General features: G+C 35.8%; 1 protein-coding gene and 1 pseudogene across 1 annotated transcript in view; one reads left to right on the top strand and one right to left on the bottom strand.

Moving 5' to 3' along the window:
- ITFG1 (integrin alpha FG-GAP repeat containing 1) overlaps positions 1 to 20,009 on the top strand; it is a 300,856-nt gene that overhangs the window by 190,759 nt on the left and 90,088 nt on the right. The window contains 2 exon segments of the mRNA NM_001132452.2: positions 13,362 to 13,512; positions 15,338 to 15,446. Of these exon segments, the coding sequence (NP_001125924.1) occupies positions 13,362 to 13,512; positions 15,338 to 15,446 (260 nt within the window).
- On the bottom strand, positions 10,521 to 11,247 carry LOC103892663 (proteasome subunit beta type-5-like; annotated as a pseudogene).

Below are 20,009 nucleotides of genomic sequence, written 5' to 3'. Positions count from 1 at the left end.
AGTACTGGGATTACAGGCGTGAGCCACCATGCCCAGCCGATTAATTCTTATGTCTCATAGTTATTAAAGTACCTGGATTTCTTACCTTTTATGAGCTAATGAATATTTGTAGAAACCCTGGAGGAGGAGTTTGCAGTGAGCCAAGATTGCACCACTGCACTCCAGCCTGGGCAACAGAGTGAGACTCCATCTCTAAATAAATAAATAAACAAACAAACAAACTAATACATGCTTTTGAATATAGGTAAATTAAAACATGACAAAATATTTTCTACTCACCTATTTGACAGAAACTTTTCAGCAGTCACAGTGTTATATTCCATTAGGTTTCCCTTTCAGTTGGCCTCCCTCTACAAAAGATGCTCACTTCCTTTTTTCATTCAGGTAACATGTGCTTTCTCCCCCACTGAGTCACATATCCTAGACACTGACTGGGGATAAATGGATTGCATTTGCCCAGAGATAAAGTGAACTTTATTGTGAATATCAATTAATTGCCTTTGACTATTTCTTGTTGTCAGCAGCATATGTTGCAAAACACTTCAATAATATTTAGTATTTCAAAGTGAAAGTTTTATATCAGCTTAGCTAAGCATTCTGCACTTACCGATAGTAGGCAGCATGGGTTTCAGAGCATCATTTTTTTAACGTTTAATTTTTAGAGGATTCCTAATAGACTTATTTGTGTTTCTTCTTAATTTGTTTTTCTTCTCCATGTAGAACTGGCTTTCCTAAGGTTTATACAGTAAGACAGACGTATCCCCACATTGAAGCTCTTTTCATTTGAGTCTAGGCTGATAATGAAATTGGGGAATTAAGGAAGAGAGTTAAAGACAGTCTGGAAGAGGAGAACTCACTGAATATAGAAATGACTAAAATGGACATGAGCTCTAAGGGCAGCCAAGGAGAAAAATCAGACTTTGAGTTAAATGATCCATAAGCTACCTCTCAATGAGAAGTAAGACAGTTGCTCACAGCACATTAACAACCTAGAATAACCCAAACCTCATCAAGTGGTAGTATATTGAGTAACACCACCAATTTTATAGCCTTTGAAGATAAATTAAAACCAGCCTCAAAAAATTGCATACTAGATATACAAATATTGGCATATTCAGAGAAGCAACATTTAATATGTACATTTTACACATTCTGTCACTTAAACATTTACCATGGGTTTTTTAAATAGGTTGAAATGTTCTGCAGTTAACTTTTGTATTAACCGCTTTGTTGAGATATAATTCATACACCATACAATTCACCCATTTACTGTATACAATTTAGTGGCTTTTAAAAGTGTATTCAGGCTAGGGGCAATGGCTCACGCCTGTAATCCCAGCACTTTGGGAGGCTGAGGCAGGCAGATCACTTGAGGTCAGGAGTTCAAGACCAGCCTGGCCAACATGGTGAAACCCCGTCTCTACTAAAAATGCAAAAATTAGCCGGGCATGGTGGCGCATGCCTGTAATCCCAGCTACTCAGGAGGCTGAGGCAGGAGAATCACTTGTACCTGGGAGGCAGAGATTGCAGTGAACCGAGATCACACCACTGTACTCCAGCCTGGGCAACAGAGCTGGACTTCAATTTAAAAAAAAGTGTATTCATATTGTTGTGCATCCATCATCACAAGCAATTTTAGGACATTTTATTACCCTAAAAAGAAGCCCCATTCACCTTAGCTGTTACTCTCCAATTCCCCTATGACTTCATCCACTGCCACCAGGCCTAGGAAACCACTAATCTTCTTTCTGTCTCTATAGCTTTCTGTCTCTGTAGCTTTCTGTCTCTATAGTTGGACCTGTTCTGAACATCTTGTATATGCATTTATACAATATGTGGTACTTTATGACTGGTTTATTTGACTTGGTATAATGTTTTCAAGATTTTTCTATGTCGTAGTGTGTAGCAGTATTCCTTTCTTTCTGTTGTCAACAGACCATTATATGGTTATACTACGTTACATTATTCATCCTTCAGTTGATGGACACATGGGTTTTTTGCACTTTTTGGCTATTATGAATACTGCTGTGAACATTCATATGCAAGTTTTTATGTAGACATGTTTTCATTTCTCTTGAGATATACCTAGGAGTAGAATATTCTTTAGAGATGGAACTCTGGTTTTTGTTGTTTGTTTGTTTGTTTGTTTGTTTGTTTTTGAGACGGAATCTCGCTCTGTCGCCAGGCTGGAGTGCAGTGGTGCGATCTCAGTTCACTGCAAGCTCCACCTCCTGGGTTCACGCCATTCTCCTGCCTCAGCCTCCCGAGTAGCTGGGACTACAGGCGCCCGCCACCACGCCCAGCTAATTGTTTTGTATTTTTAGTAGAGACGGGGTTTCACCATGTTAGCCAGATGGTCTCGATCTCCTGACCTCGTGATCCGCCCACCTCGGCCTCCCAAAGTGCTGGGATCACAGGCGTGAGCCACCGCCCCGGCCAGAACTCTGTTTTTAACTGAGGAACCACCAGACTGTATTTCAAAGCAGGTTTGCCATTTTATATTCCCATCTACATTATACAAGTAGTCTCGTTTTTCTATATCCTCACCAACCTCTGTTACCTGTCTTTTTTATTTTAGCCATCCTGGTGGGTGTGAAGTGTTATTTAATTGTGGTTTTGATTTGCAGTTGTCTAATGGCTAATGATGTTGAGCTTTCTTCATGTACTTGTTGGCCATTTGTATCTCTTCCTTGGAAAACTATTCAGATTCTTTGCTTTTTTAATAATTGAATTATTTGTCTTTTTGCTATTGAGTTGTAAAATTTCTTTAATACATTCTAGATACAAGTCCCCTATTAAATATGAGATTTCAAAAATTTTCTCCCTTTCTATGTGTTGTCATCTTACTTTCTTGACAGTATTTGAAGCACAAACTTGATGATGTCAAGTTTATTTTTGTTATTGTTATTTGTGCTTTTATCATGAGAGTTTCTTGTATTTTTAATAGCTTAATTGGGGTTTAATTGGCAGAGTAAATTACTTATCTTTAAAGGTTGTAAGTTGATATGTTTTGGTATACAAATACATCTATAAAAATATCACCACAATCAAGATAATGAACATATCCATCACTCACAAAAGTTTCCTCTTAACCCTGTGTAATCAGCACTTCCCCATCCCACAGGAAACCACTGATCTGCTTTCTGTCACTGTAGATTAGATTGCATTTTCTAATATTTTATATTAATGGAATCACACAATATCTGTTCCTTTATGTCTGGGTTTTCTTACGCTGCATAATATATTGAGATTTATCCGTGGTTTTACATGTATCTTTAGCTCTTTGCTTATTATTCCTGAGGAATATTCCATTGTATGGATGCATCACAATTTGCTTATATCCATTTACATGTTGATGAGCAATTAGATCTATATCAGGTCTGAATGCTACAAATAGTCAGCTGTGAACATTCATGTGCAAATTATTGTCTGAACATATGCTTTCCTTTGTAAATACCAAGGAATGGAGTAGCTATGTCTTTTGAAACGTGCATGTTTAACTTTTTAAGAAGATGCCAGACATGCCAGTTTCTCCACATTTTCTCCAAAATTGGTATGGTTGGTCTTTTTAATTTTATCTGTTCTGTTTGTAGTAGATGTTCTTGTAGTTTTAATTTTAGTTTATTTAATAAATTAGGATATTTGTTTTCTTGTTATTGAATATTGAAAGTTTTTTATATATTCTGGGTACAAGTCCTTTGTTATTGGATATGTCATTTGCAAATATTTTCTTGCAGATCTCTAGCTTATCTTTTCATTTTCTGAACAATGTCTTTCAAAGGGGAGAAGTACCTAGTTTTGGGAAAGTACCGTATTTCAATTTTTTTTATAGATATGGTTTTAGTGTCGTAACTAAGAAATCATTACCTAACACAATGTTTTGCCCTAGAAATTGAAGAGGTCTGGATTTTACAATTTGGTCCGTGATCCATTATATCCGAGTTCCGAGTTCCTTTTTTGTAAATTGTCCCAGCACCATTTATTGAAAATACTTTCTTTTTCCACTCAATTGCCTTTGATCCATGATGAAAATCAGTTGATAGTATATGTTTGGGTATATTTCTTCATTCTCTTTTCTGTTCCCATGATCTGTTGTCCATCTTTGTGGCAGTACCACACTTGATTACTATTGTTTAAAATGAGTAGTCAATTCAGATAGTATATGCCCTCTTTCTTTTCCAGAGTTATTTTGGCTGTTCTAGTTTCTTTGTATTTCCTATAAATTTTAGGGTCAGTTTGTCAGTTTCTGCAAAAGAAATAAAAATAAAAAGTCTGCTGAGAATTTTATCGGGATTACAATGAAACTATAGGTCAATTTGGGGATAAATGACATCTTAACAATATTGCATCCTCTGACTATGAATGTAGTGCATATATAGCTTTTTTATTTCAGATGTTTAATTTTTTAACAGTGTTTCTAGTTTTCAATGTACAGGTCTTATGCATCTTTTGTCAGATTTATACCTAAGTAGTTTATATTTTTGATGCTATTATGCCTGGTACTTTTTATTTTTTTAAGTGTTTTTGTTTGTTTGTTTGTTTGTTTTTTAATAGAGACAAGGTCTTTCTATGTTGCCCAGGCTGGTCTCAAACTCCTGGGCTCAAGCAATCCTCCTGTCTTGGCCTCCCAAAGTGCTAGGATTACATGTAGGTGTGTGACCCACTGCACCCAGCCAGTATTTTTAATTTCAGTTTCCATTGTTCTTGACTATTGTATTTATATCTGCCACCTAGCCAAACTTAATAGTTCTAGTAATTTTTTCATAGATTTCATATGATTTTTCTAAGTACATGGCCATATAACTTGCAAATAAAGACAGTTTTACCTCTTTCTTTCCAATCCAGATGTCTTTTATTTTTCTTTCCTTTTACAATGGCTAGAACCTGTATATTCATTGCTGAGTGGAAGTGGTGAGAGCAGGCATTCTTGCCTTGTAAGAACAGGGACCTTAGGAGGACAGCATTCAGTCTTCCACCATTAGTATGATGTTCACTGTAGGTCTTCTGTAGATGCCCTTTACAGTGTTGAGAATTTTTCTTCTTTTCCTAGTTTGCTGAGAGTTTAGATCAGAAATGGGTTTTGGATTTTGTCAGGTCCTTTTTCTGCCTTTTATTAGATGATTGTATTATTTTCCTTTTTTCGTTTGTTAAACTAATGAATTACACTGATTTATTTTTGAATATTAAAGGAACTTTGCATTCCTGCAATAAATTCAACTTGGTCATGATTTTAGTATTTATAATATTCCTACAGTGTTCACTTTGCAAGATGCTGTGTTCAGTGAAACATGCTCATATCAGAAATATGTCCTCTCTGTGTGATTGGCCTGGTAATCACAGAGCAGAGACATGGTTCAAAAAATGCACACGTTTCAATGAACACTGAACTATGCAAATCAAGATCTGACTGTATTATTGAATTTGATTGGCTAGAATTTTGTTTTAAAACATTGCATCTATCCTCATGAAGAATATTGGTCTGTAGTTTTCTTATGATGTCTTTCATTTGGGTGTTTAACACTGGTTTCACAGGATGAGTTGAGAAGTATGTGTTTCTCATCTATTTTCTAAAAAGAGTTTTTGTAGTACGTGTATTATTTCTTCTCTCAATATTTGGTAGAATTTATCAGTGAAGCCATTTCTGTCTGGAGTTTTCTTTTTTGGAGACTGTTACGCTGCAATTTCAATTTATCTCTTCTTGAGTAAGCTTTGGTGTTTTGTGACTTCCAGGGAATTCGTCCATTTCATCTAACTTATCGATTGTATTGGCACAATGTTTTTTATAACATTCCCTTATCATCCTTTTAAAATCCCTAAAATTTGTAGTGATGTTAACTCTGTCATTTCTGATATTGGTCCTTTTTACCTTTTCTGCTTTTTATTTTTTTAATGGCCATTCTGAGTGAAGGCTTATCAATTTTTTTGTTTTTTGCAAGAAACCAGCTTTTGTTTTCATTGATTTTTCTCTATTTTTTTCCTGTTTTCTATGTCACTGATTTTCTCCGCTATTATTTACTTTTTTCTCCTTAATTTACATTTTATTTGCTCTTCTATTTTTGGCTTTTAAGAAAGTAACTGAGGTCATTTGTTTGAGGCTTTTCTTCTTTTCTACTATAGGTGTTTAATGATATAAATAGTCCTTTAAATACTACTGTAGTGACATACAACAAATCTTGATGGCTTCATTTTTATGCAGCTCAAAGTACTTTCGAATTTTTCTTTGTACTCATGGTTTATTTAGTAGTGTTTTATTTTCAGTTTTAAAATATTTGGAAATTTTTGAAATAACTGTTATTGCTTTCCCATTTAATTCCGTTATGATCAGAGAAAATATTTTGTATGACTTAAATTATTTTATATTTATTGAGACTTGTTTCAGGATCCAGAATATGCTCTATCTTGATAAATATTTCATGTTACTTCAAAAGATTGTATATTCTGGTGTTGCTGGGTTGTGGTCAATAAACGTCTATCAAGTGAAATTGGTTATTATTGTTTGAGTCTTCTTTATCCTCGTTGATTTTATGTCTTTTTAATTTATCAGTTATTAAAAGAGACATATTGGAAACCGTGACTATAGTTGTGAACTTGTCTGTTTCTTCCACAGTTCTTCCAGTTTTTGTTTCATGTTATTTGAAGTTATGTTATTAGGCCTATAAACATTTAGGATGTTCTCTAAACATGCTAAATGACTATAAACATATAGTCAGTTCTCTAGAACTGACTCTTTTATATGAAATGACTCTCTTTGTTCTGGTGATATTCTTTGTTCTGAAGTGTACCTTCTCTCTTATTAATATTTTCACTCCAGCTTTCTTTTTATTTGCCTTAACTTGCTATATCTTTTTTTAACCTATGTAAATAGTTTTGTTGAGACATAATCACTTGCCATACAATTCACCCATTTAAAGTATACAGTTCAATGGTTTTTAGAATATGCATAGAGTTATGTAACCATCACCTTCAAGTTTAGAGCATTTTCATTAACCCCGAATGAAACTCTTACCCCTTAGCAGTCATTCCCGCTTTCCTCCAATTCCTTCAGCCCCAGCTAATTACTAGTCTACTTTCCATCACTATAGATTTTCCTATTCTGAACATTCCATATAAGTGGAATATATGTTGTCCTTTATGACTGGCTTCTTTCACTTAGCATGTTTTTAAGGTTCAGCCATGTCTTTGTATAATAGATTCCTTTTTTGGCCAAATAGAATTTTGTTACATAGATATACCACATTTTGTTTATCCGTTCATCAATTGATAGATATTTGGATAGTTTCTACCTTTTGACCCCTTTAAATACTACTACTATGAACATTTTTCCATATAGGTTTTTGTGTAGCCATGTTTTCATTTTCCTTGGAATATATCTAGGAATAAAATCCTGGGTCAAATTTTAACTCTATGTTTAATCTTTTGAGTAACTGCTAGACTGTTTTTCAAAGCTGCTGTACCATTTTACGTGTCTCCCAACAGTGTATGAGCTTCCAATTACTCCACATTTTCTTGAACACTAGTTATTATCTATCTTTTTCTAAAAATTATAGCTGTCTGGCTGGGTGCAGTGGCTCACACCTGTAATCCCAGTTCTTTGGGAGGCCGAGGTGGGCAGATACTTGAAGTCAGGAGTTCAAGACCAGCCTGGCCAACATGGTGAAACTCCATCTCTACTAAAAGTACAAAAATTAGCCGGGCATGGTGGCAGGTGCCTATAATTCCAGCTACTCCAGAGGCTGAGGCAGGAGAATGATTTGAACCCGGGAGGCAGAGGTTGCAGTGAGCCAAGATTGTGCCACTGTACTCAGGCTGGGCAACAGAGCGAGACTCCATTACAAAAAAACAAAAACAAACAGACAAAAAAATTATACCTGTTGTACTGGATGTGAAGTGTTGTCTCATTGTGGTTTTGATTTGGAGTTCTCTGATGGCTAATTTTGTTGAACATCTTTTCATGTGCATATTGGCCGTTCGTATATCCTCCTTGAAAAATTGTCTGTTCAGCTACTTAGTTCATTTTTTAAATTAGGTTGTCTTTTGTTATTAAATTGTGAGAGTTTCTTGTATATTCCATATACAAGTCTTTTTCAGATATAATTTGCAAACATGTTCTCCCATTTTGTGGGTTGTCTTTTTGCCTTCCTTGGGGTGATCTATCTTTTATCATTGCTTTTACATCTTACCTATTTGTATCTTTATATTGGAGGCAATATATAGTTGAGTCTTCATTTTTTAATCCAGTCTCACAATGTATGGCTTGTAGTTTGTGTGTTTAGACCCTTTATATTTCATGTCAGTATTGATATTGTTAAAATCTACTTTCTTGTTTTTGTCCTCTTTCTAAAGGTTTTCATTTAAATTAAGTGAGTATTTTTATGATTCTATTTTATCTTTTTGTTGATTTATTCATTATAAATCTTATTTTAGTGAATATTGTAGGGTTTATACATCTTTAACTTATCCTAGTCTATCTTCAAACAGTATTATAGCACTTCACATATAGTTTCAGAACCTTTATGATAGTATATTTATATTTCTCCTCTTCTGGTTTTGGTGCTATTTTTATCACACATTTTACATCTGCTACCTTATTAACACTATACTATGTTGATTTTTGTTTGTTTAGACAGTTGATTCTCCTTAAATAAATTTAAATAATAAGAAAAAGACTTTTCTGTTTGCCTACATGTTTGCCATTTTCAGTGTTCGCTGTTTTGTGTAGATCTAGAGTGTCATCTGGTGTCATTTTCCATCTGCCTGATAGACTTCCTTTAACATTTCTTATACTGCTATAAAGAAAACTATAGACATAAATGACTACATAAATATTAAAAACCTTTTAGTGAAGGGTACCGTAAACAAAATTTTAAAAAAATAAAAGGCTGGGAAGTATTTACAACATTTCAGATAATAATAACAGCAGTACATAATAATAATAATAATAATAATAATAACAGCAGTTATTACATGTGTACTGTGCTATACCAGGCACTATACTGAACACTTTACAATGTATTTTCTCATTCAATCCTTAGAACAGCCATTTGAAGGTAATGTACTATTATGACTTCCATCTTACAAACAAGGATATGAGACTAACAGATAAGTGGCTAAAGTCTCTAACAATAAGAGATCTAAAAATCAATGAGAATATAATTTTAATTGGCAGTTCTGCAGAAAAATGTGAATGGCTTATAAACATAAATGTAATACTCAGCTGCTGTCATCATCAGAAGAATGAAATTATTTTTAAGCTCTTCAACTGTCAAGAGTAAGAAGCAATGTTACTAATACTGGCAAGATATGAAAAGACACTCATACATTGTTGGAAATATAAGTTGGTATAGCTTTTCAGAGACCATTTAGCTTTAACTGTTGACATTTAAAATATCCATATCCTTTGACCAGATGACTGTCATCTGGAATTTCTCGTACAAGTTCCCAAAGAAAAATTTTCTCTCTCTCTCTGTGTGTGTGTGTGTGTGTGTGTGTGTGTGTGTGTGTAATAGAGAACAGTTGGCGATAACCTGACCATCAATAGCATAGTGTTAAAATGAATGATGGCTTAGCCATATAATGGAATAACCATTGGAAAAACATGAGACTGTGTAGAAACAGGCAATTTGATAGGCTACTAATGGGAGACTTAAATTGGTACACCTTCTCATGGGGGAAGTTTTCAGTATAGGGATCAAAAGTCTTCAGTCAGACTATATCCCATTCCCCTTTGTGTATTCTATATAATGTAGTGGAAAAAAAATATTATAGAAAAATATATGTATCAGAACCCAATTAGGTTTTTTTTTTTAAGGATATATGTATTTACATATTTATATGTGCCTAGAAGAAAGCTTAGAAAGATGCATACCAAATTATTAACATTGATTATTCCTGGAAAGGAAGGATTTTGACTTTTTAAATCTCTCTATTGAATGTTATGATCGCTTTTGTAATCATTTTGAATAAAAAAATTTTTAAGATATATTAGTTATAATTGCCAAGAACACATAGAGAAATTGACTAAAAAAGAAGCAAGACTCTGTCCCCAGTGGTTTCTAAACCAAATGGGTCAAGGTTCTTCCTCCTTTGGCTTAAATCAAATTTTATTTTTAAAGGCAAGATGCTGGGTTCTACTTGTAGAGCTCTGTAGAATTTTAAAGAACTGAACTATTACGAACCTCATGTTTCACAATACAGGACCAAAGTAGCTAGGGAGCTCTAAGACATTTATAATCTTTACCAACTGATATCAAAAATTAAGAATGACATTTTATTTATTCATTTATGTATGTATGTATGTATGTATGTATGTATGTATTCATTCATTCATTCATTCAGGTAAAGTAGTAAGTAGAGTACCTTAACATCCAAGAAAGTAAAATAGCCACCTCTGTAGCAGCTCGTTAAGGACTGGTAACATATAGAGGTCAGTGTTCCAGAGCTTTAAAAAAAAGTATTGATACAGTTGAAGACTCCTCCACTAGAGATAAGATGGAGCACTGTATCCATATTACCAATGACAGTCACCCAGGAAATGCAAACAGCCACATCACCCTCCCTCCTGGGGTAGATCCATCATACTTGTCATGAAGATCAACTGCATTGTCACTGGAGACTTGGATCCAGCCATCCTCCTGCACATGGTAGAGGTTAGCAGCACCTCCTGAGTAGGCATCTATGCAGGTGGCTTGGTGGATGGCTTGGTAGCTTACCTCATGGGCCAGATCACAGGCCTGCTCTATTTCCAGGTTATAGGAATAGCCCTGATTCATAACCCCATAAGCATACACAGAGCCAGAACCTACAGAGAAGGTGTTCCCCGAGATCTGATTCCCATCAGTGTCCATGTGTCAGAGGCCAGGGCCTCTCCTATCCCAGCCACAGATCATGTTGCCCATGGACAGCCCCATGCCTTTGTACTGATACAATATGTTGGCAAGCAGCTTGGAGGCAGCTATTACAGGGATGCATTGCTTATTTCAAAGCTCATACATTTGACTTTGCCGAGCCAACAGCCATTCTCAGAAGCTACAGTTCCCTGTGGCCCTAGCCATGATGGCTTCGGGTAGGGGTTGATCTCTGTCACCTTCTTTACCTTCTGGAGGCAATGTAAGCACCCACTGTAGCCCTATAGTCTGCTGCAACTATGACTCCATGCCAGAACTTGAAGACCAGGGTGGTGATTCCATGAAGCATTTTGATTCCCCGCTCCTCTGAGACTCCCCAGCTGGGCATGGCCAGGCTCAGCCCATCAGTGGGACTCCCTGGACCCAGATCCAGCAGATCTGTATAAACAGTGAGTCCAGAAAACCTGCACTGGTTCACAGCAGCCTCTCCAACTAGCTGACGAGTTCCATGTCTAGTGTGGGCAAAAGAAGGAATAACATTTTAAATTGCATGACTACAAAAGGGTTTTTGTTGTAAGTTGTATATTTGAAATTGTGACCAGACTTATAATAATGAAATATGCGCAGTAGTTTTGCAAAGGGAAATAAGGATGCATGCTCACTCAAATGTTGACCATATGATGCATAGATTATAGAATATTGTAGAAAGTCCGCTTTTATCACATGTTCTCATGTTTTAATACAATCTTCTAATAACAGAGTGTGCTACATCTCTGCGAAATATCTAGAAAAATTCTTTAGCTAAAAGGGTAGGATGGGTAAGTTACCAGGAAAAATTTTTATAAATTAGAATTTTAAAATTCATTGTTAGACAGGAGACAAAGAAGAAATCATTTATTCTTTCTAGTGGACAAATACTGTTCTATAATAGGTTGTGAACAAAGTCACCTGAGAGTTTTCCAAGTAAATGTTATGGTCTGAAAGATTTTTTTCATTTGTTAAAGAATTGTTCTGCTAAACTATTTGTTTTGGAATTTTTCATCTGGAAAAATAGTTTGAAGCCAATCATATATTTACTAGACATCATGCAAATTTAATATTTGGTACATTGGTTTCTATTCTGTGTTAAACACTTAGAAATTTTGCTTTCTTATAATCTAACTCACTCAGAGCCACAGTAATATTTTTATATGAACAAAAGAAATCTCTATTTACTGATTTATTTAAAGTAATTATTAGAGGGCAGACATGGTGTCTCACACCTATTATCCCAGCACTTTGGGAAGCCAAGGCAGGAAGATCACTTGAGCTCAGGAGTTTGAGATTAGCCTAAGCAACATGGCAAAACCCCGTCTCTACAAGAAATACAAAAATTAACTGGGCATGATGGCACACACCTGTAGTCCAGCTACTCCAGAGGCTAAGGTGGCAGGGTCACTTGAGCCCAGGAGGCAGAGAGGTTGCAGTGAGGTGAGATTGCACCACTGCACTCCAGCTGGGTGACAGAGTGAGACTGTCTCAAGAAAAAATGAAAAGTAATTATTATTAGAGAAAAATTAAACAATAATAAAATTTAAGCCCTATCATCTATTATTTTCTATATGCATAGAGAAAAGTGAAAGAATATACATATTTTGGGAAAATGCCTAGGAGCTATTACATAAAATAACACTTTACAAAGTTACTTCTATATCTAAAGAAAATATTTTTACATGTCATTGTATTGCATTCTATAGTAAAAACGAAGATAATATAAACAGTTTCATTGAGTACTAACTGGATGCCAGGAGTTGTTCTAAGTAACTTTCCTTGCAGTGTTTGATTTCATGTTAACAACCTATGCTGTAAGTACTCTTATTATACAGCTTACAAATGAGGATCTGAGTCTTAGAGGTTAAATAACTCACTCAAGGCCACAGAGCTGCTAAATAACAGAGCCAGGATTTGAATCTAGGTAATCTAGCTCCAGAATCTAAGCTCATAAATACTTTGCCTCTAGAGTGGGATTCAAGAGGGAAGACTTCATGGCTATGCAACGTATGATGCTTCTGTTATCTGAGAGATGCTTGGCAATATCTGCCCTACCACCTATGAGAGCAGCTGAAATTCTGTTGTAATAGACTCATTGCTTTGAATTTATGAGACTTTCTAGTTAAAATGCAGATATTCATTGAAAAGTAATACACATCTAAACAGATAATGACAGTGTGCAGGAACTGAGGGTCAATGACTATAGAGTAGTAAATGAGGAAGAAGGGATGGACTTGGAAACTCCATAGAAAAGGAGAGAAGCCAGCAACCAACTAGCCTACAGAATCAGAGGATTTTTGCCAAAGGTTGAAAAGGGATAGCCAACAATTTTTTAATGACAGTACTATAAACAAAAAATGTGGAGATTTTTTCGTATAATTTCACTGTGTACCGTTTACCGTCTCCTTTTAATCTAGGAAATACTACAGAGCCGATGCCACAGTGTTGATGTTTATATTAACGAAATGCCTTTCCTTTGGCGCACAGCAACCAGCAGGCCTTTTTACTGGAGAACGTCCCTTGTAATAATGCAAGCTGTGAAGAGGCGCATCGAATGTTTAAAGTCTACTGGGAGCTGACAGACCTAAATCAAATTAAGGATGCCATGGTTGCCACCTTCTTTGACATTTACGAAGATGTGAGTTCAGAGCTGCGCTGTGTGTTTGAAGTTTAATTGCCATTCACCTTGTCACACTTTAGCTTCATTCCATTTGACCAGAAAATGTGGACAACATAACAAAAAGCAAATGAGTTAATTAAGGAAAGCCCCTTTTAATGTTAAATGACAGATGAAACAAATCTATTGACAACATTGGCTGATCAGTACAGTCAAATATTAAAACTCTTTTACCTCATTTTGGGCATATTTGGATTAAACCACTAAAGCATCATGCTCTAAGACTGGCAGATCTGAATGTTCAACAGTAGACAAAATTACAGCCAACAGGCGGGGCGCGGTGGCTCATGCCTGTAATCCCAGCACTTTGGGAGGCCGAGGCGGGCGGATCATGAGGTCAGGAGATCGATACTATCCTAGCTAACACAGAGAAACCCCGTCTCTACTAAAAATACAAAAATTAGGCGGGCGTGGCGGCGTGTGCCTTAGTCCCAGCAGCTGGGGAGGCTGAGGCAGGAGAATGGCGTGAACCCGGGAGGTGGAGCTTGCAGTGAGCCGAGATTGCACCACTGCGCTCCAGCCTGGGCAACAGAGCGAGACTCTGTCTCAAAAACACACAAAAAAAAATTACAGCCAACAAATAACAGACCCTTGAATCTGCACAAGATCACAGAAGAATGAGTTTAGTGCTCACTTTTATCTTTGTGAACCAGAGTAGCGTCTATTTCCACAGATTCTTGTGACTCTGACTTTGGTTGCCAGGTGACCTTGTGAAAGGCTTTAAGGTTCCAGTTTTCCCCTTTCTAAGGTGAAATGCCAGTTTACTGCTCTGAAAAATAATAAATTCTGAAAAAAGCAATGTTAAATTCCTTTTACAGAATTAATGTATACAGAATTAATGTATCACAGTATATCCTTGTAAGATAATTTTAAAAAGTTAAGTGCCCAATAGGACATTTATGTCCCCATTTACCCCGTTTTTTATTTTATTTTGTTTTTTATAAGAGACTTATTCTCAATTATATGAATTATTCAGGTCCTTGTTTTCCCGTTTCTCGTGCAATCAAATCTTGTGTTATTTCACTTTTCATTAGCAGATTCTAACCATAAAAGTAATTGACAGAAATATCACAAGGGGACAAAGCAAGAGAATTGACTACAAATCCATTTTTAATTTCTGTACATCAAAAATATAATGAATGAAATTTAAAATTGTTTTAAAACTGGGAAATAAATTTTCTATGGAAGAGTCAAATAGTTAATATTCATAATATAAAAGGGCTTATACAAACTGATATCATCAAAAATACTCTGCAAAAATGGAACATAGTTTACTACAAAAACCCAAGTTGCTGACATATTTAAAAATATGATAAATGATCAACTTCATGAAAAGAATCAGAGGAATATCAATTTAAATAAGCATACATTTCTTTCCTTCGACAAAATTAGCAAAGCTCCCTCCTTTTTGAAAGCAAATGATAAAATGCTGTGGTGGCAAGGGCAGATGAAAAGGTACTCCCCCTGATGGTTGGAAAGGGTCTGGCAAGTCCACATCATGGGCCTTTGAAACTTCATGCAAATTTGACTGGAAGGAAACATACCAAAATGCTAATCATTATCTCCAGAGACTAAAATTCCAGATGTTTTTTATTTTATTTATATTTTACTATTGAAACTTGTGTGTATATGCTACATATTTTTAATAGCGATTTTATTTTAAACATGAGGATGAATAAATAAGGCTACATTTACTTTATAAACAATATGCCATGCATTTTAATGGTCATTTTTTTTTAGTTGGTCTAATAGTTTGTTCTGACCGTTTTTGTTTGTTTTTTTCCAGGGAATCTTGGACATTATAGTGCTAAGTAAAGGATATACAAAGAATGATTTTGCCATCCATACACTAAAAAATAACTTTGAAGCAGATGCTTATTTTGTTAAAGTTATTGGTGAGTAAAGTACTAACATTTAATTTTGTTCTCTTTCTCTTCCCCTCTCTCCACATATTCCAAAGAGCAAGGACATGTTCCGATGTACAACCCTCTAGATCAGATCAACCAGTACAGCACCATCCTGTCTATATACATAGACCCCATTCAGATTTCACCAGCTGTCCCAACAATATTCTTTTTTCTTTCTGGCCCAGGATTCTGTCCAGAAATATCTATTGCATTTAATTGTCCCATATTTTCAGACTTCTTCAATCTGGACCAGTTCCTCAGTCTTTTCTTATTTTTCATGTCCTTATCAGTTTTAAAGAATCCAGGCTTTGCATTCTGTGAGATAGCACTGTTTCCTCATTACCCAACTTAGGTCATGAATTATTTGCAGAAATTCCACTGCAAGGAGTTGCAGAATTGATGCTGTGCATTTCTCAGTGCTTCACATCAGGAAGCACATGATATTGACCTGTCCTACCACCATGACGTTAACCTTGCTCACCTGCTCACCTTGATGATCACCAAGTTTCTCTACCCTAAACTCACTGTTTTCCCCTTTGTAATTCATTAGTGTTTTGGGGGGCAATATTCTGATATTACATTAATAGCCTTTTCTTTATGAAACTTTTGCCTAGCACCCTTAGAGTACATTGACAACTGCCTAAATCAACCTTTTACATTTGTCAAATAGTGATTCTCTGTTTCCATCAATTGACATTCTACTGTTCATCTTGTACACCCGTTGTCCCAAGCCTGGAATCAGACATTTCTCCAAGGAATCAGACATTTCTCTCTTTTAGTAGAGAACAGTATTTCAAAACCACATTCCGAAATGGTTGCCCAGTGTGCTCGTTGCTACTGGGTTGTCATTTCTTCCAGGCTCTCTCAGTGGACACAGCTAGGAGAATACAGGTATGGATTCACATATGTACACACAAGTGTACACATTTGTAACTATTTTTACATCTATTTACATTTGTATAAGCTAACTATAAAACCATGAATTCATTGCAGTAATTTCATTTTTCATCCAAATGGAGCACTTCAGGGTTCCTTCTCATTTCATCTGTTTTTGTAGATATCTCTTCCAGCAGTGAGAAATGTGACTTCTGTTTTCCTCATTGTGTTACTTATTTGTTCATTGTAACCAGTTTCCACCCATGCTAGTAGTATCCTCCACCTGACCCCCATGTTTGTCATAAAGACCCTGTACATGTTTTGTTAAGTGTATGCCTAAGTATTTTATTTTCTTTAAGATGGCTGTAGAGGATATTGTATTTTTAAGTTTTGCTTCCACATATTTTAGTGTATGGAAATGAAATTTATTTTTGTGTGTTGATCTTGTATACAGTGACCTTGCTTGACTCACTAACTGGTTCTAGGAGGGTTTTTTGAAGATTCCTTGGGATTTTCTACATAGACAACTTTGTCTTCTGCAAAGAGAGATAATTTTCTTTCTAATCCCTATGTCTTTTATTTTTCTTGTGCTGGCTAGAATTTTCATTTACTATGTTGAATAAGTGGTGAGAGTGGACATACTTGTCTTGTTTCCAGTGTTAAGGGGAAAACATTTTGGCTTTCACCATTAAGTGCTATATTAGCTATAGAGTTTTTTGGTAGGTGCTTTGTATCATATTAAAGAGGTTCTCCCTATTCCTACTTTGCTGAGAGTTCTGTCCTGAACTGGTGTTAGAGGTGACTGTTTTTGCATTACTATTGTGATAGCCAACACCAAGAGACACATATTGATTTGTTTGACAAAAAAAGGCACATGTACTTTATAGAAATATTTATTACAGTTTTGAAACAAGCATAAATAGCTGAACACAGAAAAGCAACAGAATAACGTATTAGTGTTGAGATTTATTTTGAGAGATGAAACTGATATAACATGCATCCTTCCTTTCTAAACAGCAAATTCAGTCTTATTTGAGCTAAGAGTTTCACCTATCTTCATTATTACTGCAGCCATAAAATACTGATACATGAGTCTAATCATTTCTATACTTTTTATTATCCGTGTCCTCTCTTTTGCCATTTTCAAGAAAGTATTATTTGGCTATTTTAAAGCTAAAAAAATTTAAACATACTGTTTATTTGGTATGATGTTAATTTTGGAGTTGAAGTACATTTCTTATCTCTGTCCTTCTTCAACTGGACACCTCTAGATAAGAAGGCAAGAAATTCTTAAAACTTTTGCTAACCTAATTGTGTATATAATTAGAATAACCGAGTTAAGTTAATTGAAACAAAGAGATATTGGAGTAAGAGTTTGGGATTTGATTCCTTAGGGGTAAACTACTAAATCCAGGACAGTCATTTGACTGCTGCAGATTTGGGTTCCCAGGGGAACCAAACAGAAGTCACATAATTTCTAGGATGAAAACATCTCAAAAAAAAATCAGTCCTCCCAGCACTTTGGGAGGCTGAGGCAGGCAGAGCACTTGAAGTCAGGAGTTGAAGACCAGACCAGCCAACATGGTGAAATCCCTATCTCTATAAAAAATACGAAATTTAGTTGGGCATGGTGACGCGTGACTGTAGTCCTACCTACTCAGGAGGCTGAGGCTGGAGCCTGGGAGGCGGAGGTTGCAGTAAGTCAAGGTGGCATCACTGCACTCCAGCCTGGGCTATAGAGCAAGGCTCTGTCTCAAAAAAAAATAAAAAAATAAAATAAAATAAAATCAGTTATTTTACCTTTGCTCACGAGCATCATTCTTCTTGGTGAAAAGCAGCGTATTTTTAGTCTTCATTTATTTTAATATCACATTTAATCTCTCCTTCTCCGTCCATTTCAGAATACTTGGCAAGCACTCTGAAATCTAGGCTTATTTATTTGTGTCATTCACATTAACATCTCTCTTACTCCTAGTATGCTTTAATGATCTAAGCAACTTAAGAGCAGCCTCTGTCTTATTTGTCTTTGATTGCTGGGTGCCTAACACAGGGCCTGGTACATAGGAGACATTCAATAAATTTATGTCAAATAAATGTCCAGCTATCTTTTGAGGCATGGATTGGCTATCTTGATTAACAGTGTTCCCTTCTTCTCTAGTACCTAAGCAACACTTGATGCCTCTGACTCATCTGTGTCTCTAAGAAGCATTCTACCAAAATAGGTGAAACTCCAATTCAAAGTCAGATTTCCACCTTGACCTGTTTGTTGATATTAGGGACACAACTAAGTCAGTCGTTCATTTCTTGAAAAGATTGAAATGCCTTTCCTGGTTTAACTTCTCAAGTCTACCCATCTTTTGCAGATTCTGTGTGACTAGAAACTCTAATTTACATAATTTCTCCGGCTTACACCAAAAATGCACAGAAAGAGTAACACTCGATGAGTAACAGTGAGTTTTTCCTCTCATTATTTTAATGGGCTCCTGTAAAACTAACCGTTTTGCTCCAACTTATCATAAGTGTGATTTGCTTCAAAAATATACATTAAATTTAAATTAATAATTCTCTTTCAAAATATTGTTTTCTTTCTGTTTAATGAGATAACTGTGGGATTTTTCCTTCTTTCATTTGAATTTTGCCAGTGTACTTCAGTAAACTTTTTTGAGACAGAATCTCACTCTGTTGCCCAGACTGGAGTGCAGTGGCACGATCTTGGCTCACTGCACCCTCTGCCTCCCAGGTTGAAGCGATTCTCATGCCTCAGCTTCCCGAGTAGCTGGGATTACAGACATGTGCTGCCATGCCTCGCTAATTTTTTGTATTTTTAGTAGAGACAAGTTTTTGCCATGTTGGCCAGGCTGGAGCCAATGTACTTTAAAGGAACTATTTTCTCAAGTCTGAAGCTTAAAAAAAAAAAACATAGATTTATTACTTAGTTCATCTGAATGTGGTATGTGCATGTGCATACCTGGACAGATTAAAGATTAATTCTTTCTAGGACAGATGTTACGCAGTAAGTACTAAGGAAAATTTCAAGTGCAAGAGATATTAATCTGTATATTGTTAGAACAAATCAAGTTCTCCCTGTGCTCAGCAAGTTCTTTTATTCAAGCCTTGAAACTACTTTTATACTAAAACTTCTGTTTTATACTCTTACAATAGAATGTGATTGAACTGTCTATACTTGTGAGTTTTGCTGACTAGCATGAGGGCCTGCGACTCCACTGCTTTCCATGCTCAAGTCTGCAAGTTCTTCCCTCGCACAGAGGTCCCCAGCCAGGTAGAATGGATGGGAATCAGAGCATAGGGTTTTTGTAACATTGATAAGATATTCCAATTCCCAGTTGTAATAATAATAATAATATGCTAAAGAAAGTAGGCAGTTCTCAGGGTGAGGCAAAAGAAGGTCTGACTTTTTTAATACTGATCATTTAGAAATTATCCACGTGGGAAAATGTATGCATATAATTTAGGGTCTCAAGTTCTTCCTTGGCATTTATTAATTTACATTTTTTTAAATTACAAAAACAAGATCTTAGAGATGGGGAAAATCTCAAAAGGCATCTTGCCCAAGTCTAACCTAATGCAGTATCTTAGCTTCTGCTTGAATGCTTTGTACTAAAGGAGACCTCACCTCCTCATAATGCAACACAGACTTCTTTTATGAATCAGTTT

Source organism: Pongo abelii, chromosome 18 (genome assembly GCF_028885655.2).
Source record: "Pongo abelii isolate AG06213 chromosome 18, NHGRI_mPonAbe1-v2.0_pri, whole genome shotgun sequence".
NCBI lineage: Eukaryota > Metazoa > Chordata > Mammalia > Primates > Hominidae > Pongo > Pongo abelii.
The sequence above is the reverse complement of the archived record's forward strand: the minus strand, read 5'-3'. Positions and strand labels throughout refer to the sequence as shown.